Below are 26,881 nucleotides of genomic sequence, written 5' to 3' on the forward strand. Positions count from 1 at the left end.
TTCCTGAATAAGACACTGAGATTTCTAATGTTCTGACTTTTCAAATTCCAACTCACAGAGCTAACTGGAAATAAATACATTAAGGAAAAAAAAAAAGAAAGTCTTCAAACTTGGTTCACAACTTCCAGCTACAGTAGTTGGAGTTTTTAATTTGATCTATTTACCCTGTAACTAAATGTCTAATCAAAGGTACAAACCACAGATAAATTATTGCAGAATGTAACACTCAAAATAAAATTTAAAAAGAGATATAGGAACAGTAATATAAGGGTTAAAAAGAGTTCTATGCTTTGTTGATACAGGATACCATTTTATTTTAATTTTATATATATATATATATCTATATATAGATATAGATATAGATATCTGCAAGGTAGCAAAGAATAGCTGTACACCTTGACACGGCAAAATCCAGTGTAAAAAGGTGCTTCACTAGTTTGTCTTCCCAAAAAAGCTTGTATATAATTTTATAGCTATTAAAAACACATATGCAACATAATTCATTACACTCAATACAGCTTTAGTATAAAACTTATAATTTATGAGGTGATGTTAATAGCATAAATTAATATACCATTTCTCTTAAAATCTACAATAAGTATTCTGAAAGCTCATTGGGGAAGGGTATCTTTAAATAAAAAGTTTAAAGCTGAGCGTGATGAGAAAGATTCTGTATGTTGATCTTGAGAGCCCCGAGAAGAAAAAGAGTCCCTAAGCCAAACAGTGGACTAGAAAACGGAACACAGATTTCTCTTTCTTGCGCTCTCATTTAGATGACGCTCTACCTTAAATTATTATTTACTTTTAAAACTATTTACTTTTTTTTATTTTATTTTTTCTCTTTTTCTTTTTTTTTATATATTTTTTTTATTTATTATTTTTTTAAACTGCCCTTATTTCCACAAGGAATCCCTGAGACATACCCAAAACTGTACAGTGAAGGTAATCACTGTTCAGAGAAACTGGTTCAACCCCTTCTGGTAGGATGTGTAGATACTCTGCATGAGAACCCAACTGTTCATCACTTCAGAATGAATCTGTTTTCATTGGGACCAACTACGCTGTTTGGAACGCAGGTTAGAGTCATTACAGGGTAAATCAGTCCCCTCCTAAGCAGAAGCAAATGCCACGTCAGTCAGCTACATTAGAGCAATCTGCACCAAAGTTAAAGTTTTCCAGAGGATATCTGGGGACACCCCCTACCCGGAGCTCACTTCAGTGGGCACCAGCTGGCAAAGGCAGCAAGCAGATAAAAACATCAGCACCGCTGGACCAAGTGCAATGTGTGCATGTACTCTGTGTATCTCACTGTGTGTGTGCCTGAGGGGTAGGGAGGGGAAGGAGCACAAGGAATGCATTTTTCCCATATCAACTATGTATAGTTTTTAGGTCAAAAGCCTGAATTTCAACCTCTTGACTTCCGAACTAAATTCTGTGAGCCAGGGAAGACTGAAAAGGTGCCAGCACTTAGAAGAAGCTGGAAAAAGAAAGCCTTCTCTACTGATGTCCATCTACAGCCAAGCCCACCAACTTCTTTCATGCTCCACTACCACTCTGTTCCACGGGGGCCAGAGAACAAGTGTGAGGAAGCAGAATAGAACAGGGGAAAACCAAGAACCCAGCAACCAGGAGACAAGTAGCAGAACTGCAAAGGAAAAGCTCCCAGAACTGAGTCATTTTTTGGTTTGGGTTTAAATGGCTGAAGATACAGGTGAGAAAATTGTTTCAAGACATAATGCTCTGGAATTCCTCCTTCTCTCACAGACTTTTCATTCCCAGCAACTTAGCTGAAAGAGCCAAGGTCTCTCACAGACAAGGCATCACTGGAAGTTTTATTTTAAGCTTAGTAAATTCAAATGTCAATTCTTCCCCCAACCATCTTTCCTTTTAGCTGGGCTTCTTCATGCAGCTTTTAAACAGAATAATCTAAGACTTTTGTGATTTTCTACTAATGCGCTTCTCAAAACAAGAAAAATCTGTGAGAAGGCAGATGCTCACTAAAAGCCTACACATTCACTGCTGATGTGTGCGCTCCTCAGCATCCAGCCCATCACCTCTCTGTGCTGTGAAACCTTACTCACTGAGCTGAGAAATATCTTATGTCTAGTACACTGCCATTCTAGTGCCCCAGATGTATGCTGTAAAATGCAGGAATCTCTCCTCCTTTGCATTTCACAGCCACATTTGCTCAGGACCAAGCTGCAGAAGACTTATGGTTGGCATTACCTGGAGTAACTACCTGAGAATGGGAGACTAAAAGAAAGAATGATGGAGAACATAGAAAGAAGGAAATAAAGTGAAGAGGGCTAAGAGGAGCAGCCCACAATACCCCAGTACTAAATAATACTCAAAAGATCCAAACCTACTCCTTCAGTTAGTATCTCCACCACTAGAGGATGTCGCAACCGGTCTGCATAGGAGACTACTTTACATGTCATGGCAAAAATTCAAAGGCAAAAAGAAACATCCCATCAGGGATGCCCAGACACCCACACAATGTCTCACTGCAGAAGGATCACCAAAGTAAGTTGCCTACTTTTTGCTTGCTAAAAACTCCCCTTGCTATGGTCCTTGCCCTCCACCACTTGAAAGATTTAGCACGGGGGAGCAGGTCCTGCTGGAGCCTATAGGGAAATGCAACAGCCATGCTGCTACAGTGCCATGGAGGAGCTGGAGTTTCAGATGTAGACCGGCAGCGTGTGTACTTAATCACTAGGGACAACTTCTCAGTGAAGACACCTCTACAGGGTATTATTCCTTGAGACCTGTCTCCTCTGGCAAGCCAATTCAACCCTAGACTGTATTTAGATGTGGTTACAGCAAAACAGTGCCTCTAACTGAACGTGGGTACTAGCCTGCAGATTCATTCCAAGGTCCTCTTTTATCACTTCTTCCCTTGCATTTGTATTTCCAATACCATCTCTGATTTTTGCTTAACAGGTTGTAAGCTTCTCAAGGCATTCAAATGTTTTCAAACAAGAACTGTGAATCTTCATTCACTAACCTGCTGAAAGAAGTGGGAAATCTAGCTGTTGCAGACTGTAGCGCATGAGACAAACCCGCATCTGTGCTACCTCTCAGCATTATTGATGTAATCGTTTCACTAACCTTTACATCCAAAGACATAAAGAAGCTAGCTACCAACCAGAAGAGAACTAAACAAAAACCTGGAGGAAGTGGAAGGCTGGAGGGGACAAAAAATGGCATCTTTCCTATCCTTTTGCATCACAGATGCATCTTCTTCTATCATAATTAATGACAAGGCCAAAGAACAAATCAGCCTTGAGGTATCTAAGTGCATATGGCTCCCCTCAAAGTTGGCCTAAAATCTTCCTAAGTGAAACTGTGTCTAACAGAACACCTTACACACCAGGCAAGCATCAGGCTACTCCCATTGGCCTCCATAGACTGTTATATGTCATTCTGTCGATTCTTGCACTTCTGTAAAAAGAATAATTGAGGTGCAGCTATTAACAAAGAATGATCCTAATGGTACTTTATTTTAGGTCTAATTCTTTTCTCAACTCTCTACAACTCAAATCTTATGTAAGGAAATTAACTTTTAAGTTAAACTAGCTTTATTCCATCTATTCATATGTAAAGGGCATGACAGATATTGACCAACTCAAATCGATGGACTGAAATTGCTACACAGACTCTTTGGTGAAAGGGTGATTAGAGTGCTAATTGCTGTACAAGGAGATGATATTCAAAAACCTCGGCAAGAGAGCATGGATGCTATTTGGGAATTACACAAGGACTACCTCATTCAGACCTGCAGTACTTCCCAGAGGAAGAGATGCCAAGTTTTCAGCTGCACAAGCTTCTCAGCGGGATCTCTCAGACCCAGCAGTAAGACACTGATCCACTGAACTCGATGGGCTCTGTAGGTGTAAAAGCCCACTGATATGACCCCTCCTGTAAATTTAAGAACAGTTCTCCTAAGTTCTTGTCAGACTGTATTGTTGGCAGTGGAAAAAACAGGAGGTGAATCAGGAGAAGGCAAGAATGGTGGCCCATTTCAGAACTCTACCAGACAGGACAGAGGGATTCCTACTTCCAATGTATACAAACATACAAACAAATTTATTTTTAATAGTACAGTTTACTGCAAACTTAGTTTGCTCACTGAAAAACTGTTACCTAATCACTTCTCAGGAAAAGGTCAAGGGATATACAAAACTGAAGTTTAAGTGGAAGAGCTGATGTCCTAGGCTGCCTTATAGGAATGCAGATCCATAATGGCCAATGACTTCAAACAAGAATTATGAACCTTTGTAACTTTGACAGCTTTTGAAATTCCCTGACTAAAATAACACTCAGACCAGGAGCTGGATTCTGTTCTGAATTACAACAGTACAAACTCACAGCGACCTTACACCAAAGTGCTCCTGTGAAATTTATGCCAATTTAAGCAAGCGGAACTTGGCCCTCCATTCCTCTTCCCCCTGCACACCCTGCATTTGCTAAGAAAGAGAAATGTAACGTGGAACAATTAAACTCTGCAACAGCTGCAGCTTCATCAGAGAGTTTGATGGGCACAATAATCATTTCAAGACCAAAGTCCTGAAACCAATATATAGAAATCAACATCCTTTAAAAATGACACAAATACACAAACAGATTAAAGAATTAACCATTTGGTATACTAGTTCTTCACTCTTTTTCAGCCAGTCATCCAAAACACATTGAAGAAAGTATATGGACACAATGAAAATCATTTGCAAATCAAACAGTTGTCTTCTCAACGAAGTGTGGGGAACTTAATAGAAAAATAAATAAATGCCTTGTCAGATTTGCCTCATTTCACAATACCACTGGGCATTCCTCAATCAGCAGGACAATCACAAGCAGGATTTCATAGGCTTCAATTCAACTTTTTACATGATTTAAAAACATTTAAATGTTACAAACATGTTTAAATCACCACTTAAAAAATATTAGGCTTATATTATTAAGATCTATTTAACCAAGTATGAAATAAGGACTTCATAACAACAGAAGCGTGAAAATCATTTTTGTTTCCTCCACCCACATACACTTGCAATTTCATAAGGACATACACATCATCCATACTCTAAGTTTAAGGAGGACAAACCTTTCAAGAAAAGGGGATAGTATGATTGCTATGATAGTAAGGAGACAAGACCTCTCCCATTTAAACTCTGTTCTTTAGCAAGATGAAAGGAGAGGTTTGGGTCAGAGTTCGATGCAGGCCCAACCGCTAACGAAATGAATTCCTACAGAAACTAAACTTAGTTCAAAGATCCCTTGCTCAAACAGTTTATTAGGCCTCCCTATCACATGTGCTCAGTTCTCAGTTTCCTGGATTAGACTAGAATATATGCAGGTAGGATGTGTTACTCTAAGGTGGAAGGAAATCCCTCTTCTACAGTCAGAGACTGAAATGTGTTTTTTTCTATTCTCTCTCATTTGCATCTCAGAAACAGGTCAAGAGTAGTAGAGACTTGTTATACCAATGAAATAGTTGTTACTTTTACAGTCAAAGCATAATAGCAAATCTGAGCCCTATAAAGTCACAAGCAAATTCCTTTTTTCCCTTCCAGTAAAGAGATACACGTAAACACCTCTGGATTTCTGCTGCTGTTATCCCTTGGATTAAAAACAAAATAAAAAATAAAAACATCTAAAAGCTAATGGACTCCATTCTTTAAGAACTGAAATTACTACCTAAGAGTCTGAACACTGTCTTCAACAGGTGGGCAGTAAAAGCAAAACTGTCCTGCCAAAAAAAAAAAAAAAAGAAAGAAAGAAAGAAAAAAGAAAAAAAAGAAAAAAAAAGATAGGAAAATAAAAGAACTCTTATCTACCTATTTTGCTTTAGTGATTTATCTTCTGGTTAGCCATGACTGCTGGTAGGTACCTGCTAGTTCCTTACACATATTCAGTTTTATGTTAAGAGCATCGAGTCCCATAAGAAACCCAGAAACAATATGGCTTGGTGGGAAAAAAAGCTAACAAAGTCTCAATAGGCAGAAACAATTTGAGAAACGCATTTGTTTGGAACTTACCAAAGGGTCTGAACTAGATTTGTGTGGACGGGCAGAATACCAACTGAATTCTTCCAGTTTCAGCTGGAAAATACCTGTCAGCCTGTCAGGCAAGGAGTCTGGGACAAAGCCACACTTGAAAAGGCAAATCATCAATGTTACAAGGCCACAGTAATTCAGCAAGGAAGGGAATTTTTGCACAGGAATCTTCACTACACCATTATTTTATTTCAATGTTTCTGATTGTGTTTTGGTTTTTTAGTTGTTTTTATTGTTGTTGTTTTTTTTCCCTCTGAGCTAACTTTGCATCAGCCTTCAAATTTATGGGCAACCAGTCAATTGTTCCCCTTGCTGCTCAATGAATTAAAAATCATCATCATCAAAACAAAAGTCAGCATGCAGTAAGAACAGTGACCAGATCCAAAAGGGGACAACTCCCACTTTTTCCACTTCTTCACCAAAAGCGGAAAAAGAACTGCCGCTCCCTGCACCCCAAACACACACACGCACACAGAGGAGGTCAAGACACTATCTTAACAAGCTGTCAAACTCATTCTTGAACCACGGTCTTGTTTTAGGACTTCAGTGCACTATTCTCAATTCAATGTACGCAGCCAAGTTTTCAATGCCAGATGCTACCTTTGGGAAAATTAAAAAAAATCATAATAATAATAAAAAGACTTCTGCCCACTGGAAAACTTTCTACCAGATGCTTATGGGATGGCAAGCACTGATCCAAACCCTAGGAAACAGTAATATGCATCCGTAATCTGAGGTATCTTCCCATTGCTAGGTCTTACTGCTAAGATCAATTACATCCAGTAACTGTGCTGTATCCTTAAGGAATTACTGGGGAACAGTGAACCTGCCTGTACTAAATGAGCACCGGTGCGTAACAAGCACATGTGAACGCTACAGCAAGGTTCACAGAGGGCTAACCCTGGTCAGTACTGAAACTGGGGATTTCTTTTTAACCCCCTCATAAAAAAAAAAAAAAAAAAAAAAAAAAAAAAAAAAAAAAAAAAAAAAAGGAGGGGGTGGGGGAAGAGAGGACAGAAAAAAAAAATAATAAAGTAAGAAAAGAAAGATAGAAAACATAGGTCCCCCATCTACCTGCACAGAGCCAGGCAGACAAGCTCAGTTGGAGGTGGTGAAGGGTGCAGATGCGTTATTGGTACTGGTAGCGGTGGCACCGGTCACTGCGAAGCCCGTGGGAGGAGCTATGGAGCTGTGGCTGGGCTGCAGGTCCTTGGGGATGCCACTGTGGGAGCTCAGCTGGTGCCCGAAGGCTGCGCTGAACTGAGGGAGCTGTTGTTTAGGGGAGGTGGAGGCCATGAGTTCAGCGGAGGCAGGACCCATGCCACTAAAACTGGTCTGCGGCAACCCCGGAAGCACGCTGGAGCTGTTGGGGGTCACAGTGGCGAAGGCAGGCTGCGTGGTCTCTGAGTGCGAGGTGGTAGGTGGTGTGGACAGGGAGGTGGACAGGAGATGTCCATCTGCACCAAGAAGGTTGCTAAACGGAGAGGGGTCCCCAAGATTGACAGGAAGGTTTCCCCAGTGAGTTCTGGGGTTGACCACCCCGCTAAGTGGCACATCCAGCGGAGTTGGGAGCAAGTGCTGTGCCATCATGGGCATCTCTGCTGAGAAGGTAGCTGCCAGGTTATCACCAGAAAAGGATGCGGTGTGAGGGGATGTGATATGGTCACTGTAGGGAGACGGCACATGCTCGCTATCATAATGGCTTCCATGGGGTGAGGAGTGTGAATGGTCACTGCTGTATTGCTGTCGTGAGGTGATCAGGTCATCTGCCTTGCTCAGCAGCTGGGCAGGGTGGGGCCTCTGGGAGGCATGGCTGCCATCATGAAGTCCATGAAACTGTCCTGGGAAGGCTCTCTCCCCAAGGCCACTCTGGCTTATCAGAGTGGCAGAAGTAAGGCCAACGTTGGCTGGGGCTGAGAATTGCCCCTGGATCTGCCCTGGCAGGGGCGTAGGTGGGTTGGACAAGGTAGCAGAGCGGAGCAAGTTCTCATCCAGCTCCAGACTGGAGAAATTATCATGTACTATACGCCCATTCAACAGCTCCCCCAGATCCGTGTTAACCTCTCGACTCAAGGACTGCATTCCTGGAGCTCCAGCACCTGTAGAGAACACCCCTATCCCTCTATCTGACAGCTCCTGAACTGGCACACCATCTGTCTGTGTAAGTACTCCAATGGTACTCAGGCACTCAAGAGAAGTTACAGCCTGTAGGGCCCGTTCCAGTTCTTCAGCCTCTTCTGTTGTAGGAAGGAGATCTCCATTTTTACCTGCAGAAACAGGGACATCAGAGGTTAAGGACCCATCTCAGGCAGTAGTGGCACTCTAAGGATGCAGGGGTACAGAACCACGGTATGTAAGTTTCCAGAATGGCTTGTGGTACAGAGAAAGCTTCCTTCACCAGTGTTGACTACGTAAGCTATATAAGAAAAACTATAAACTAAAAGCCTTCCTATCCTGTGGAACTCCTTCTCCTTTCCTCCTCTTCAGCTTGTAGTTCAAGGTGCCCCCACTCTCATTGGATTTAAAGCAAAAATGCTTAAGCAAGATTTTCATCAATGCTGCAATAACACAAACTGTCTACAAACTCCTTTCTGCTTATGGCATTACAGCCTAAAAATGTACACAGTACAATTTAGGTTAATTTCTACTAAAACACATATGCTGATATCATATCTGCTCAGAAAATGAGCAAAGAAATCACATGCTCCAACTCTGAGCTGTTCTTATTTCTTTGTTACCTGTGATAGTTACTGAGCTTCAGAATCTAGAAATTCAAGCTGATCAAAAGCTAGTTTCAAAAACGTATTTAAAGATCTCATTTCCACTCTCTTCTCCTTTCATCAAAGGCCAACATTGAACGTGATTTCAGCCCCACTCAATGGCAGAAAGATGCCATTACTAAGAATATGCTTGATTAAACTGCAAAGCAGACAGGCAATAAAAATGCAAAATGAATTATTAAAAAGCTAAACCAATTAGGATTTACACAGAGCAGTAATTATAAGAGCAAGCATTCAACTACACACACCAGCTTTCTCAAAGGCTGTTTTACTTCAGAGCTCACAAACAAACAATAGGGCAGACATATTCTCCCTTGTCTAGAAGTTACTGTCTCTCTGGGAAATCAAGCAGCCACTCAAAATGCATGCTTCAAAAATACCTGTTTCTTCAACTCTCTGACTGTTCTCACACTAGCACAGAATAAAATAAAACGATACCTTCAAAGAAATCAAAATCTTGCAAGTCATCGGGCAGCCGTGGCAGGACATCAGAGAAGTCCTCCTGATTCAATTCCAAGTCATGTGGAATGTCTGTGATTTCATTGGCGATATCATCAGGCAGCTCATCGGCACTCAGCTCTGGGGTGGAGGGGCTCCTGGACAGAAAGAACCATTAGTCCCCGGTGTTCAGCTTCGATTCCTCCAGACAACAACTACGAATGGACATTTCCCCACATTTTATCCATCAAATTCTTTATTTGCTCAGATCTAGAATTACTGACTCTAAGTTCTGTTGGTTTCTTTTCCCAACAGTCATGTGGAGATGTAATTTCTAGCCCCAAAGCATCCTACTGCTCCAGATGCTGATCAGCACAGCAACATCACACCTTTCTCGAGGACTTATTTACAACATTCGGGATAGCAGAGAGTAGGGTGAAGCAAGGCTGCCACTAACCGTATATGGGGCATTTCTACTGGCAGTGAGACACTGGCAGGCATGGTGAGGTTCCCTTGGGGCACTGCAGGAGGAATAGGTTTCTGGGGCCGGCGTGGACCTCGCCTTCTCTTCTTCTTGTGTTTTTTGGTAAGTGCAGGTGGTTTTGTTTTTTTCCTGGGTTTCCTCTGCTGCTGGTGCTGAACTTTACGGGAGCTGTCCCCCCTCAAGAAGTTGTCCTTTGGGAACAAAACAATGGCAGCAGAAAAAAATAAAGAACAAATATTACTTTTCTTGCCTTTCTTTCCCTTCATTGTGTTCATATGTAATACAAGAGAGACTGCTAACTTAAATCCAGGCAAGACACAAACATTAAGCTGTTTCCTCCCTCGCCGATCATGGCAAAAATCATGGCAAAAATCACAGACACCAAAGTTTGAGGTACGGTAAATAGAAGAGGCTGTGTAGTGTTTATTTAACAAAAGCCACCATAAGAAACCCTAACCAAATCTCTGCAAAACTGTAACTTTGGTAGCATTCCTGTGAATATTAAAGACAGAATACTGTGTTAAGGCGGTAATAATGGAGCACAGTGGCTGCAGACAGCATCCTCAACTTTCCCCTTCCACATAAAAGGGACAGCACTCAAGGACTAGGGATTTGTAAAGAGTGTGGTTGAGCAACTATGGACCCACTGCTTTTTAAGAGTAACCCAGTGGCCGTTTACAAAATAAAGCAAACACTTTTCAATTCTTAGTTGCCATTATGCTGGGAATGGCAGAGGACTTTATCTGCTGCAGAAGTACATAATGGAAGATAAATTAAAGACTAGCTGGGAAAAGGAAAAACAACCCATACAAACCTGCTTGTATGTATCACATTTTAACCTAGAAAACTCAATATTCCACAACTATTAGAGAGCGGGGGACAAAAAAACAAGAAAAACAAAAAAAGCAAGAAAAACAACAGAGTCCAATAACAGAACAAAACAAAACCAGCAGTTTTATTCCTACTGCCTTGAAGAAAGGGCAAGACAGCAGTGGGTGTGCACATGATCTGAGAAGTTTTGTTCTGGAAGACTGAAGGCATAAAGGGAGAGTAGAGGACATCATCTTTATTTGTGCCTTCTCATTGTGTTGTAGGCCACTGCTTTTCCTCTGGGATGCAAAGATCCCTGAAGGGGATTAAAGACAACTTCTTTAGTCACTGAAAGGTAAATTAAGTAGTAAAATCATTATGTTTGTAATTGCTATCTACACTCCCTCTAGAAAATGCCTGGGATGCTGTGTAGTGAGGTTGTTTGAGAAGCAGTGCTCTGTCCGCACCATAACTCACAGTACATTCAGATCTGAGGGCCAGGAGTGAGTCCAAATAAAATGGCCACTGGATCTCTAACAAAGACTTATTTCTAATTCAGGAGGGGAGGATATTCTCATGTGCAATCATCAAAAGCACCTGAAAGATTTCTACAGCATATGTTACACTAACCAGGAATGTTTTACCCTCTTAAGAAAGCAAAAGGCAATGAGCTCTTAAGTTTGTGAACTCCCTACTTATCAAGCAAGAGTTTACCCAGTACAAAGAAATAATTTCAGTTTTGGCTTTGTACTTACCATTTTTTTGGCATGTTCTTCGCACAGAGGTGTCTGATGTGTAATGTCAAAAACTGGCACAGAGCACTGTTGACCATCTGCAAACTTGGCTGTGCAACTTGAGAAGAGCTGCTGAGAACGGTTCAATAAGATATCTGCACATTTCTGAATCAGGAATAACACACAAGGCAACGATGGAGAAACGCCCTTTGATTTATCCATCTGGTAAAGATCAGAGCCTTCAACTTTGTGTCCATGGATGCTATTTTTAATGAGTATCTTAACTTTGTTATTCAAGTTCAAAGCTAGGTAAGGCTCAAACCCAAGTTTTAAAGTGAAAAAGCACATTCATGCAGAATCTCTAATGATTTTATTATATATTGAGATAGTTTTATAGAAGCAGCTATTTCACTAATGAGTTCTTAGCAAAAAGAAGTCTTTTCCTGGATTCTTAATCAATAGATCAATAGTGCCAGTTGAAGCAGTGTAGTCAACATGACTATTTCCTTACTGACTAATGACAATCCATACTGAAACATTAAAGAAAGACTATTTCTTAATTCAATCTTTTGAGGTACATTCTTGGCATTTATCTGTACAGTGCAGACAAAGAAGTTTCAAGATCCTTCCTGCTCCTCTGAAAAAAGATGTGTAATCAGACACAAAGGTCAAGTAAATCTAAATGTAAGCTCACTGATATTTCCTTCAGAAAAATTCCCTGCAGAACTGAAAATGTTTCTAGTCTAAAAGCAAATCAAACAGGTATTTCATTGTGGCTTTTCAGCAACAGTAGAAGTACTCCTTCAGTTTTGAATAGCTTGCAGTTTGATTCTACCTTCAAGATCATTATGTGTGTTCAAAAACAATGCTAAAATGTTAAAATGCAAAGGAAAAGAAAAAGAAAATGGAAAACCTGAAGAAGGCAATCTGGATTGCATGCTGCTTGTTTCAGGTTTCCACTGAGAAAAAAGCGTAGAGGAAACAAAACAGGTAGAAGTGCAAAAATTACTATTCTTGACCACTCTACATACACCCACAAACAAAACCACTTAAATTTAAAGTAAAATAAAATATAATTCCAAATCACAAGGAAGATCCAAAACACAGCTGACCCAAACAACTGAAAAGGTGCTGCCATCTGCTAGCAATTGGTACAGAGACACACTAGTCTCTTGAAATACCAAAACCAAAGGCTCCAATAAAAGGTATTACACCTACAAAAGCTCCAAGTCTTCATCTACAAAAACAAAGCCTGCAGAGTTCTTAAGTATTCCAGGTCAGAGATATGCTTGTTTATAGTGTTCAGGATTAAACCTCACATCCAGTATGCTTCCTCCTTTCTGTGAGTTTCACACATAAACTCTTTACATTTTTCCAAATGTTGCTTGAAATTCTCTGCACTGGGAGCTCTCCCTCATTTAGAATTTGGACTCTCTGACTCCCTCTCTTCTGTTTCTTTAAACAATGCAAAATAACAGATTTCCAACTTCCCAGTCACCGTGTAAGTCATCTTTCTAAACTACATGTGAAAACATGTTTCCATAAACCTTTCATTGTTAGGCAGGCTACTTGAATCTACCAAGAACTGTATGAAAGCCATGAGGTTGAGGGCCACGTGTTTTGTACCATTTTATCCATGAAATATGATCGTTTTCATACAGATTTCTTATAATCACTAGACACAGTTTACAGGAGTAAAACAATGTGACTATGATAGATATCAGTAACAAACCACTTATCTTTGCTGTCTGCAGACCCACAAGGAAAAACTAAAAGCAAACACTCAGTTTTTTGTGACAACATCTTTGTCAATGCAAGAGCCTAATGAACAGCCCTAAAGCAGGAAAGCTTCCACTTCCAAACAGTTAAGAGGATACGCTGAAAACAATGCCTTGTGAATGGAAGGGCCTTGTTAGTGCACGGTTCTCCCTTCGAAGTCCCACTACAGGTTGTTGGTTCTGCATCTCTCTGCCTGGCTTGGCTTGTGCTGAAACAAAAGCATAAAAGAGTTTGGAGTCCAAAACCCAGCCTCAGGCACTGACTTATCACAGCCGTTCCACTGACTGTGGCATAGCAGGATGAAACACTGTAGATCACGTGTGTGTGTGTGTGTGTGTGTGTGTCATGATCCAGATGGGTGCACATCTACTACCACACTCTAAACAGGGATACAGAATAGATGTCAACGAAAGGTGAAGGTATGACTGTATTAACAGGATTGTTGTTAATTTGATGGGGCCTTAATTGTAAAGAGAGGTGCTCTGGTGCTGCTACTATGTTAATATTACTACACCCTGCAACAGAACCCAGAACAGCAATAGGTGAGTGTCATCACAGGTGATCCTTAAAATGAAGTCAACTTTCAGAATACAAAGTATTGGGTATGCCCACATGGGCAGTCAAGTGCGTTTTCAAGCCTGTTCATAAATCAAAACATGCCGAGCATCCCCAGAGCTTACATGCAAGCATGTGCTCAGACAAACTTGGACTGAGCTCTGGAGTGGCAGAGCCTGAGCGTGCTCAACATGGGTAAAAGCTTTCTTTCATCAACGTGCTACAGCCCAATCCACCAGCAGGTGCCCAGAACTTTGTGCTTCCTCAGCACAGCCTCAGTGCTTTGAGCCTGAGCTGCAAGCAGGCGACCAGACAGCAGTGTGGATGAATACTACAAGTGTTACACAGCTCACTTGGTGTTAAGCCTGCTCTCAAGGCATTTGTCACCTTCACGTAGACAAAGCTGGAGGTTCCAGGGCTGAATTTCACCTCTGTACACGCTGATTTCTAGGTTGACAAAAAGCTGTCTGTAGCCTGACTGCTTGCCTTCATCCATTACTGTTATCAACTGCACTTTGACTGAGCAAAGTTTTAGTTAGCAATACTACCCGTGAAACATTTTGTAAATGAAAAGACTACATTTACCTAATTTAACTAAAGCAGTGATGACGGGCATACCTGGCTATGCCACCCTTCTGAGAGCAATATAATCTTTTCTGTAATAAAAGGCCTCAGTAGCAAAAAACCCAGGAAGAGTTTGTCAGTTCTGGCAAGGGTTTTGCTGTGGTTGAAGTTTGGAGACATTTATGTATCTTCATAAACTAGTCATGTACCTCTATATTACGCTTTCAAGAAGTTATTCCAGCATCACTCCACCTCCCCAGCGATAAGCCCTCCCACTGCTAAGAACCACAGCCCTCTGTCCAGGAACAAAAGCATCTAATATATCATCAGAATATACTCTCAGTACCCAGACTGCCTCTCATGTCAGCCCTCCCCAAACCCACAGTCACATATCCTGTAAAGCAAAACCAGGAAATCAAAGGGAACTGCAGGTACCCAAGACATAACATCAGGGTTCAGACTTACTTGGTCTCTATATGCACACACATCAACCAACTCTCAGTACACCGAGAGCTGGAGGGATGTTGACATTATCTAGAAAGAATTCCCACTGAAGGTAACCTTCAGAGCTGTTAGAAGATTTTTGTTGCTGAGTTTAATTTAACACTAGATTGAGCTAAATCTAACAAAAAGCATGAACTTAAGTCTGATTTGCTGGGAAGAGAATTAAGAAGTGGTAAAGGTGTTGGGGGTTAAAAAATGGGGGAAAAAAAATGAGTTGAAGCAGTAAACTGCAGACCAAACTCCACACTCTCTGTAGAACCAGGCTTAATGAAGTGCCAGATATTTGGAGACAGACAAAACGCATACATTCATTAACAAGAATAAGTTTTAGTGGGCCACTAAGTTCTCTTAAGACATTAAAGAATCCAGTTACCTCTGAACAAACAATCCACATTTTAGAACACAAAGAAGAAAAATTCCTCTTTTAATTGAAAACACTGTATGCCATGATTATTTCACTTCGATGGCAGTATTTACATGCCACGGCTATTCTGCTGTGACCATGCCTACCAGTTTCAGAGTTCAGCATTTCAGCTTCAGCTGTTAGAAACCCTGCCCACCTTCATCCTGACCCAGCCCTGGGTTACTGCAGCCGCAGGGAAGCTCTCACCTGCTACGAGCACAGGTTGCCCTCCGGAGTTCCTGGATCAGTTGCCCGGCACGCTCTGGCTCTCTGCTGGCCGCCTGCAGCAAGGCTTTCCGGAGTGTGTGCCGGCATTTCTTCTGACGAGATTCTGCCCGCTCCAGGCGGCAGAGGTGCTTGTATTTCTGCTGAAAGTAAGTGCAAAGTCTGGTCACCCTGGAACTCCTGTCATCCGCATTGTCATCATCAGACCTGGAGGTGAGAAAAAGAAACAAATACAGAGAGGCTTTAAGCAGCTTATTTTTAAAGGAACTTTAGCATGTCTGTTTCATAGAATTGTTAAGTTGGCCTCCATCTTATAGCCCCACAGACATCCAAAGGCTGAAAACAAGCAGGGATGCTCAAGAAAAGGGTAAGAACAACAACCTGTTTGAATTCTAAAGGTACTTACCCTTCTTAGCATGTCATTATTAGAGATTACATCAATTTATCATCAACTCTGACACATTTAAATGCCTGGAGCCTGCTGTTCACACACACAAAAAAAATCTATACTGTTAACCTTTATTTACTGTAAATGTCTCAGTAAATGAGACAAACTCTTAAATCAAAGTGCAATTAATGGTGAAGACTAGGCTGTACAGTGGAAATTTATTGAAGAAAGGTCATGTGGAGAAGATGGTCAAATTTTAACTAGTACCAAAACTGCTGACCTTTTCTAATTCCCCTTATTTTGCCAGGTGGTGTTCTTCCTCCTAAACCTCTTCAGGTCCTTCAGGTTCCCTGCCTCTTGCACTAGACATATACCAATCCCATGCCCACTGCAGGAAAGGTCTTACTTCAGCCTTCTTACTAAGAAATGCCTACAGTGTGTCCCTTGACTTTTAATATCCAAACCCAACCTTGCAGGTCTCACAGATAAGTCTGGACTGATGTCCCATTTTCATCACAGTCAGCTGCAAGAACTCCATAGGGTAACACAGACCAAAACTGCACCAATTCTGAGAGGATTTTAAAGAAGGGAGCAAGGAAGATGTAAGTACCAGTGACTACTCTGTAAGGAGATTTTCAGACAGTGCTGCTCACCCCTTGCTGCAACATTACCCGTTAGGAATGAATGTTGAATTCTGAAGTTATCGAGGGAAAAAATCAGACCAGCAATGATCAGGACTGATCTCTGTCTTTGTTTGCTCAAGAAAGCTTTTTCCTCATGCATCTGGGCTTTCTAAATGTCCAGGCACCGATCAATAGGACCACCAAAGCCATGACAACGTGCTCAGTTCAATGAAATAAAATAAATAGATAAAATCACAAAGAAATGAACTCATCCTTGGGATGTGTTAAAACAACAAGGTCCTGGAGCTACCGAGCAGCCCTACACACCAGCCAACAGTTTGCAGGAGGATGGTTTTGCTCCCAGAGCAACAGGGTGAACTGAATCTAAGCAAAGCAGACTTTGTTCGGCTTTTCCTTTAAGTTTTCCCTTATAGAAACAAGGAACTTTTTGTCACCTTCCCCATTTGAGAGAAAAGAAATCCAAACAAATGAAATCAAACCCATCCCCTCAGGGCTCTGACAGTAGAGCTTGGTTGGTGAGTCTGTAGGAACCAACATCCAAAACTGCACCTGGCAAAGCAGGGCTCAACTGCTGATAGCAGAAGAATGCAAGATATCAGTCAGGACATTTACTACACAGAGTAAGATGCGGAAGAGTGAGCAGAACAGCCGTCGCTGAAAGGCAATATGACTAAAATCTACTTTCTCTTGTGGAAAATCTTATTCCATCTGCAGATTAGTTAAATTTAAGAGACTATTTCAGTCACAAGGACTGCCCACAGAAACTCCACACAAGCACACTTTTCCCATAATTCAAACATACACACTCATCTAACCACCTGCATGGAATATTTTACCATATTAATTGCACATACAGTGAATTTCCCATAGGAATGTATCCTCAAGAAATATTCTAAACTAACAAAAAAAGACAAAAACTGTATTTTCCAAGTTAAATGACATCTCTTATAGGAGATAAGAGAAATATTTTGAGGGATCTCCCAGAGGAACTGCAAGGAAGACTTTGAGAAGTTCAGTCTCAGGTGTATCTAAAAGAAGGTAAAGAAACTATTTGTTTGAGGGTTATAGTTAATGTGTGTGCTCAGGCACAAATAAAACAGAGAGAGAATGGCTTTAATTTGACCAGCTTACTTAGAAAGAAGAGTAAATAAATTCCCACAGTTTTAGGTATATACCTTTGGAAAACTATTCCCACTGCCTTTCTGGTGAAATTAACCAAAACTCAGAGCACAGCACGCTGACCAAACCAGGAGCTATCAGGCTGAACTGCCAGCAAAACAGAATCATTTTGGCCAATCAAATCACCTAAGAAGCTCCTTGAACATATTCATCTTCAGCAGTGGACAGACCAGAATGTAAAAGCGCCCAAGTAAAAACTTTCATGTAAAGAAAAGCTCCGCAGAAGTTTGCAGAACTGAAATGAAAGTTTTAGGAGGCTGACAGCAAGTGCACGTGTCAACGTTTATGAATAAACCAAATTAGGAAAGGTGCTGAAGAGCAGCCAGGGCTGGGCAGACTGACTGAAGTACAAAAGCAGCCAGTACTACACAAAAACGTATCCACCATGATCAGTTAATAAACTATTTAATTCAAATGCAGAAAGTGCTAGAACAGATCAGAAAGATGTCAAGAAAAGGTATCAAAATGAGAAAAGATGAGGAAAAATTCAAAAGAAGTTAAGACAAATAGAAGACAAAATACACACGGATGACCTTTAGAAGTTGATGAAAAAAAAAAAAGCAACGGGGATCTACAGAAGAACTAGTTCAAATGTCAAAGAGAGATGAGCGTATGGGAGTCATTTGATAGATATATCTGCTTTGAACATTATGTGTGATTTAAAAGATGAACTGAATGTTGCTTCATGTTCTCCCAGAACATTTTGGTTCAGAAGTCACCTTTTAAGTAGAACTAACGCTTGTGAAAGTTTACTCTCTGACTGCCAGTGCCCTAAAAACAATGGTCTTTCATAGTTTCAAAACCCCTTTCTTCTTAAAAAGTAAAAATCTGTACCCTGTGATTAGGCTTCGATTCACGAAGGGCTCTCAGTACTTGGTATGTTGCTGCCTGTCCTGATAACAGCTCTGCTGTTGCTCACTGTGCAGACATGCTTCAGAGACGGACAGACGTTCTGGCAAGTGTCAGAATTTCCATTTAACAATGAGATGATGCTAGATGTTACTCAACTGGGATATTTAAAGAATAAATTAATGGGAGAAAGCTGTAGAATCAAGCAATCCATTAACATACTGAAAGAGAACACCTTTATGGAAACTACAGTCAAACCTTATTGAGACCCAGTTTCCTTTTGTTAGTGGTTTCTTTACAGTAACACACTTGAGATGCTTTGCTTCAACTCTGCACCTTACAACTTATGTTAATAAAGATGTGTACTACTGATATCCTGGTGTAAGTCCAGATTCATGGTTTATCAGAACAATGAGATCAGTAATGGCCTTTCTGCACCAACTGCTGACACCTGCTCAGACACATCCCTTCCTCCTTTCAGTGCTCCCCATTATTAAACAGAAGTTTATCCGACACTTCTTAATTACTAAAACAAATACTGTGCCCTTTGAAAAAAGCAACCACATTAAAACAAAATCCTGCACAATTACCATGAGGATTAACAAGTTAAATGCAGTAAGTTTACTAACAAGCTTATTCACAAGCAGTAGGGAAGACAAGAAACCAAGAACAACTCCTTTCTCTTGGTTACAAGACGGGAAATCTCTCTATCCAGCAAGACACACAAGTTCATGCATAAACATCACTAAACCCAACTAAATTTAGGCTAATAAACTTAAATTATTTCAGATTGCATCCTTCTCACAGGATGTACTACACAAAGGTGTCCACATTAAGTGAAAGCTGGGGCTGAAGGCAGAACACTGTTTAATAGCTCTTTACAAACGAGTTCAAAATTCTTCTGTTTCAGCAAACCACTTAAGGGTTCAATGACTCCACTGAAGTAAGGCTCACATTTACAGGATTTACTACATCAAGGTCAGCACGAACACCGATGAATCATACTCACTCATGTCTTTCGTAACCGAGGGTTTCTCGGACAGACCACGCGACCTGGTAAGGGGAGGTTTGCTCTGAATCCTCCAACTCCTCTCCACTGTCTTCAGACCAATCCAGCCCTACGGGAATTGAAAACACAAAAGCTGCATGAAAAGTGGACTTGCCTCCCACAGGTCTCTGAACAACCTATGACGGAAAAGAAACAAGTGTAGCACAGCTTGCAAGCATAACTATGTTTGATTAAATATATAACATTCTCAATTAGACTGTAAAGTTACACTAGCATCTTTATTACAGCGTGCAAACAGCATGCACTGATTTATTTCCAATTTTAGTTTTCCTTTTAAAATTCTTCCTGGACTCTTTATCCATGAGCAGTGAAAGCGAAGACACAGGCTTCCTTACCTACAGGAAATGTAACAGCTTTTCTACCAAGCACAATGAATCTTCAGGGGTGAGGTAACAATGAAGTCCCTACCACAAAGAACTCACAGCCTGGTAACTTCTAAAGCTATATGATCTAAATAGGCCACTTCCATTTCTGCTTATGTTCTGACCAAAGCTCTGTGCCAAAACACCCAGAGAGTGGGAAAACTGCGAGACAGAGCAGCATGGGTAGAGACAGTTACGCAGTTACACAGGATGCTCCGCTGCTCAGTCTTTGTAACTGCCTGCCAAACGCATATATTAGCAGGAAAACAGAGCCACAAGAAATGTAAATACTTGTGCACTTTTAAAAAGGAGCATGCTTTTCCTTAAAGATAATACAGTAGGCTCAACCCTGCATCAACAGCCTCTGTTAGTCTAATTGATGGACTCTGTTATTGGCTTTCCTGCGATATCCTCAGGTGGAAAGCATTAGCTGGGGCATCTTTTGCAATTTTGTCTACTCTCTCACCCACATCCAGTAAAATTCTTCCAATCCCTTGCAGCAGGTGGGATAAAAATCCCACAGCCACATTTACAAGCCATTGTCACCACTTTTTCATTTCCTCATGTGCTCTTTGAAAGTGGCACGGCAGTTTGGACAGAATTAAAGAACACCTTATTCTTAATGAAAATAAACTAAACTCTATGAAATGATTCTGAAGTCACATGCTTTCAATTTGGGAAAGACCTCTGTACTCGGTCACCTACATTCTGAGACACAGGCACACGGCATTTGGAACACAATCATCAGGAGCCCCTCTATTATTCCAAACTACATTTCTAGCAGAAAGATTAGAAACCCTATTTTTCAGCACCTTCAGCATCATGAAAATAATTTTTTGTTCCTATCTTTTAAAATATGAAGTAAACTAAGATAGCTTAACACATCTGAGATAATGCCAGAATTATATTGTCAATGTTTTCTACACTCCCCCTTTCCATAAAGTAAGGGAAAAACAACCTCATCAGTGGATGAAGACTGAGCACAATGCATACCATGTAACGAACTACCTGAAGTTTAAACATACAGTCAGAGCTTGGGTTCTTTTCACTTTCAATGGGCAATGAAGAAACAAAGGGACAAAATCTTACCCAGACTCGGCTATACTTGCACTGCAGTCTGCAGCTATACTAACAACCAATTCCATGCTGCTAATAGCACATACACATAAAAGTGAGCTTCTCTCTTTAAGGGTTCTGCACCGCCATCTGTAGTGCTACTTCATCAATAAACACAAATCCTAAGATTTTCTGAACTAGTCTCTAATATCGAGGCATATCATGAATAAACAACACTCTGACATGGCTAATACATCAATTCTGTTATTTGCCAAATATGAAATGTTCTAAGTGTATACACCATTTTTACATTTTTTTAGTACAGCATTTGCTTAACCCTACATTTGTAGGTCCCATGCATTTCCTTCTATGCCTCTTTTTAAGGAAAATGCACTTCCTTCAGTCCAAACATTAGATGAGAATGTAAAATGTGAAACACAGAAAGTGATCTTTCTATGGCATCTTGAAACAGAGGTCACTTTTTAAGCTATTTGAGTCTGTGACACGTGGAAGTGCCCCTGGAGCTGCCATACTTCAGAAGAGCTGCATTATACTTAGGACCATCAAACAACATTTCTGAAGAACAATGTCCTTTAGAGAATGTTACGGGATGCTAATTATCTTTGAACAAATAGTCAAGCTATCCCATGAGTGCCAAAGGGCAGATCTTAACTGCAAATTAAAAAAAGGTTAATTGAAACAGCAAAAATTACAGATGCTTGCAATTAAGTAAGATGTTCACATAAGTACTTCCAGATTTATTTGAAGTCTTAAAAAAAAAAACAACCATCATAAATGGCACTCCTATTCTAATATCACACACTGATCTCTGGTCCCGTTCTTCCTGTCAGTATTTTACTTGTTAGGAAAGCATAGTCTAAAACCAAGCAGAAAAGCAATGTAACTTTGGAGCATGAGGGACACGTCAAGGAAAGCCAGACTCATGCAGATAAGACCCCACCTCTCCAACTGCCTTTATAACATTAGTATTTTCCTCCTGGCACAATGATGCTCCACTTTTGCTGAGCCATGTTCTGTAGACGTCTGGGTCCAGTCTAGAAAAACTCCCTTGTGCTCCAACTCTCCTAGCCGAGTCAATCATAAATTTGGATCTACACTGAATGATGGGCCAAATATTCCAACTTGTACTTGCACTTATTTTGTAACCTGCACTTGTCACATGTTTAACTTTGTCTAGTCTCCAACAAACCCTTACAAAGTAGGCTGCAAATCGTCTACACAATGCATACGTTGTCAAGCAATGCTTTCAATACCTCAGTTTGATTTCTCAAATGATTAATGGGACACTAATAAGAATGAACAGCTAAAGCAGCATTAACCTTATGTAACAGGTCCAGGCATCCCTCTGTATAGCATGTGGTTAACAAAAACACAAAGTCACCACCTAGTGCAGGTTTACTTCAAACATACCACACATGGAAGCAGGACAGAGGTAGGAAGACATTCCTCTTTTGTGTTCTGGTTTCGGGACAAGAAAAGAAGAGGCAAGGCAATTATTATCTACCCACCTAGATGTGGAAACAGATCAGTGTCCAGCTGCTGTTTTCGAGTGCACAGTTTCACCAGTCTCTGTAGCCGGCTCATGCAGGACGAGTGCGGAGAAAAGGCTGTGGCTTTCATTAGGACCCGATCAGTCCTTGGAGGGTCCGTGACGGGAGCCCTAGCAGGCGGCAGGAGAGGCAGAGGTCTCTTGTTAGACAACTGCCGGGCTTGTGCTATAGTGTGTGTGGTGGGTGCCACTCCCTGCATTGGTAGGCTGGTGTTCGGAGGTTGAGGTGACTTGCAGACTATGCCCTGCGGTAGCCCTGTTGGCTTTAACAAAGCTGATGAAGGTGGCAGATGGGAGTGCTGCTGCTGCAGAGGCTGCTGCTGCAAAGGTGCAGGAAGGGGGCTAAAGTGCTCTTGGCGAACTTTTAAAATCTCTGTCTCTCTCTGGCGCTGCCGGTTTTGAGCCAACTTGCTCTGCAACTTTTTCCTCACTGTTGCCCCTTTCTTTAGGTCATCATCCTCCTCGTTGAAAGCAAAGGGGTCTTCTAGTTCTGCCTCCAGGTAGTGGAGAGGAAGCCTAGCCCCAGGAGGGGAGAGGGACATCCCATCCAGTCCATTGGGCATCTTCAAGGCCAGGGTGGGCATCGTCAGACTGAGGGCCATAGTATCCATCTGGTGCCTGACCTTTACCTCCTCTATGGGGTCATTCTTTTTCTTCCTCTCCTTTTTCGGTATAAAGCCAAGTACCTGCAGGTGGCTGTTGCAGTACCTACGAAAAGTAAAAGCAGTCAGTTCCTAATTCAGTTTCTGCAAGTAAAACCTAAAGAAAACAGACCTCACTAAGGGGAAACCTACACACAACTTGAAAAATTAGATCAAAAACACAGGAGATTTAACACAAATTGTAAACAGCTCCTAATGCAACAGATAATTGCAATGTTCCCAACCCATAACAAACTTTTCCAAGAGACAATGTCACTTTCTTATTCATAGGAGATTCTCACAGTATATTCAAGGTATTTACATCCTAGTAAGGTAAATCAGTGGAGTGCTCTTCAAATAAAAATCTAGTTTAAAAGAAATTCTCTGTTTCTGGAAAACATTTACACAGTGCCTAGAATATATATATATATACAATCCACAAACAAAGGTTTCAAGTTCTCCTGATATAAAAGAGTTGCAATTGATAGGCACAGATAGCATACTAAGAAGTAAACAATTAATTTCTGTCTATTTAAAACAAGGAGGCAACGGAGATACAGGAATCAGAATCCCATACTTTCCTGCTTTCATAAAGGCAGGACTTCCTGCCTCTGTAGAATGCTCCAGTTATGAGGTTTCTGTCCTTTGTAGATCCCATCTACAATTGCAGCTTACAGATGAAAACAAAGATATGATGAAAGAGTGATGGCTATGTCATGGTATTTACGGACAAGATAAGGAAATATCCATGAAAGTATTCTTTAAAGTCTTATCAGTACGACAGAGTAGAACAGAGCATCCTGTAAGGGACATAACCTGAGAAAATTAAGTTTTATGGAACAAAAAAAAACCAAACACAACAAAACAACAACAACAACAACAACAAAAAATTGCTGGTCTTTATGAAGAAAAAAAACAAATAACAAAATAGGCCAAATCAACTCCCACAATGTTGAATACTTCAGTTTAGCAGCTTTCAATTTGTCGCCGTGTCCCTAAAGAAGCAATATGTGGAAGCTTTCTCAATGGTCCATAAAAGGCATACATGTAAATTCTTATATACCTGTTAGCAATCTCCATATTGCCTTGAAGGCTCCACACCCATAAGGATTTACAAATGGAAAAAAAGGCAGAAAAGCACTGCTACGTATGACTACATTTACTAAATGATTTCTTCATTACATTAAGTCAAAAGTAATAAATAAATGAGACAAGCTGAAGCCCTCATTGGAACAGACTACAATTCTACAAATTCATACTGAGAGATGCACTTCCAAAAATTAAATTCTATAATGAGGGCTCAGAAAAGCTTCCCTTAAAGTCAATAGCACTATTCATGTAATTAAAATTAAGCACTTTCTTAGCATTTTGTTTGAACGAGACTGAGATGAGTTAGGACAGCACTTTTAGTATGACAGAATAAAAACCACAGACAAGACAAGCACAATGCATTTTTTTTTCCCTTAACACCATAAAAATGAGAGTATTGCTCAGTTTGAATATTTTCCTTGCATTGTTCAGAACTTATATTGCCACCTTGTGCTTGATCAGGAGCAAAGAGGTAAAACTAGAAAGGAAAGAGAAAGGCAAGTATAGAAAAAGGAAAAAACCTATGGAAAGGTAGCAGGTTTCTCTCTGAGTTTTAGGCTAAGTGTTTTGCTTGTTTAACTCTCCTTTTTGTTTTACACAACAGAGAATAAAACTGATTCTTACAATTGACCACACTCCAGCAGCAAAAGCCAGCAGTATCTTACACAGGCATCTCCTCTGGACACAAACCTACAGCTACATAAAAACACAGATCACATGCAGGTGGGCATGCACAGGGACTTCTCTCCCTGCAGCTTCCAGCACAACTTGGTAGCTGGCCATGTCCCAGACCGGCCCACGCTGCAGAGCCAGGAGCAGGCAGTAAGTGGCTTTGCTGGAACCAGCCAGGGTCAGCCAAACTGAGCAGGAGGTTCTTCAGACTGGAGACAAGGCCAGGGAAGCAGCTAATGCTCCACAGAGGCAGGCTACCAAGAGGACAGGACTAGCACCTGGAAGCAGCACCGTGCCTTTTGCATGGCTTGAGCACAATGCCAGGAAGGCAAAGCTGGCCCTGCACGCAGCCAGTGCTGGCATGTCTGTCTCAGTGGCACAGCCTGTCATTTCCAAAATCTTGTGAGTTATTCTCAGCTTCCAGTATCACATTGAGTACCTAAAACAGTTTCTCTCCCCTTCCTTATTCAGCACTAAAGGCATTTATTCTGGTACAGGTGAGATCAAATATAGTCAACACACACAGTAAGAGCAGTGGGTTGATATCTATCAAAGCTACCACAACAAACAGCTCACAAAGGTGATGGGCTGTGCAGGCTTAAGGCAGACAGCTTCCCAAATCATGGGAAAGGCAGGAACACAGAGATCCAGGGTTTATGCATCCTGCTTCCCAGTACCTCACACATTTCAGTTGGGTCCAGTCACTTATTTAAAGGAAGATCTAACTAAACTGGAGAGATGCTTACACATTATTTAGACTCTCAGGAGAAGAAAATTAAGAGATAAAATGGTGTTTAAGCTAGCTACATTGCAGTAATTCTATACTTTTAAAATACAAATAAACTGAGCATCATAATCTTTGTGTGTATTTGGACAACAAAGAGCAAGGAGACGTATTCAAGAATTACAGGTGCATTGCCCATGTCTGATTATTACCAGTGTATTTCTTTAAAAAAACGAGACAGAGAACAGAGAAATTAGACTTCAATTAAGGTAATGAAGTCATGTGCTATTAATAAATTTAATTTGAGGAATGTGAATGGTTAATAAGAAATTTAATAATATAACAGCATATTAAACATCTTTGTGGCTGATGCCAACTCATTTGTCAGGGGTTAAGGGATAATTATTTTTAATTATCTGTGGACAGACTAGGAGGTTTTGGCATATAACGCGTGCAACCTGTTAAGACATTCTATTTTTTATAATCTTTAAAAATATAGAAGAAAGTAGCTGTTAAAGTATCACGCATCCTGCTTCTGATCACATACGTGTCTCAAACTGACAGAATGACCATCTGACAGTCATTTTGCACACAGAAATTAAAAGCTACGAGCAGAGAACACGGACATAGAAAACATCTTTGTACTGAGTGGAGTGTGAAAGAAGTCTCTTAAGACACAGATACAGGTTTGCCTGACAAAAAAAAAATGGTTTAGAGCAGGCACAGTCTTACCACTAGCATTCATCAAACCTTATTGTTAAAACTAAGCTCCGCCCCGAGAATCAGCCTTTTAAAATATTCTTTCCAACAATCACATCCTCTCATTTGAAATTAAAAGTTTATTTTCTCCTTCAGACACCTGCTGTCCTCTTCAAGGGCTGTAATGTGACACTCGACGTGCAGTCGAATTATTCTAATATAACATACACCAGATGTCATGACCACACTTCACTTTAACTTGAGAAAATCAAAAAGAACAAAGTGTGAACTCAATTCAAGGTGTAAAGAAAAATCTCAAATTCCACGGGAACATATGAGACCTAAAAAGTGTCATTAAGTAGCATCATTTCTATTGTTTTTGAGTGCGACCCTGCTAAACAGCGACTCAGGCTCAGTTGGCTCTTGCATTTGAAATTACAGCATATCATTTGCTCAAACAATTTCTATGATCATTTTTGTGAGCGTATTTCCAAGAGCCTCAATTGTACAGTAGCAAAGAAAGAGTCACTGACTGTCAAACTGCATCTTAAAGTTATTCATCTTGTGCCATTTGAGCATTTGCCCTACAGCTTTTGACAAACATTCGTGTTGT

At 40.7% G+C, this 26,881-nt stretch overlaps 1 protein-coding gene across 4 annotated transcripts in view; it reads right to left on the bottom strand.

The window, feature by feature from the left end:
• Nucleotides 1-4,067: 4,067 nt before the first annotated feature.
• The window catches only part of INO80D (INO80 complex subunit D), a 33,541-nt gene continuing 10,727 nt past the window's right edge, over nt 4,068-26,881 (bottom strand). For 3 of the 4 annotated variants that reach the window (XM_032445968.1, XM_015868307.2, XM_015868308.2), the window contains exons 4-11: nt 22,403-23,151; nt 19,396-19,504; nt 15,309-15,533; nt 13,174-13,283; nt 11,318-11,451; nt 9,726-9,943; nt 9,269-9,426; nt 4,068-8,317 (exon numbers count right to left, since the gene is read on the bottom strand). In XM_032445968.1, coding sequence (XP_032301859.1) covers nt 7,149-8,317; nt 9,269-9,426; nt 9,726-9,943; nt 11,318-11,451; nt 13,174-13,283; nt 15,309-15,533; nt 19,396-19,504; nt 22,403-23,151 — 2,872 coding nt within the window. In that variant the 3' untranslated portion in view covers nt 4,068-7,148. The remainder of the gene's footprint in view (nt 8,318-9,268; nt 9,427-9,725; nt 9,944-11,317; nt 11,452-13,173; nt 13,284-15,308; nt 15,534-19,395; nt 19,505-22,402; nt 23,152-26,881) is intronic. The other variant, XM_015868306.2, reaches the window with a different exon arrangement.

This window comes from Coturnix japonica, chromosome 7, assembly GCF_001577835.2.
Source record: "Coturnix japonica isolate 7356 chromosome 7, Coturnix japonica 2.1, whole genome shotgun sequence".
Taxonomy (NCBI): Eukaryota; Metazoa; Chordata; class Aves; order Galliformes; family Phasianidae; genus Coturnix; species Coturnix japonica.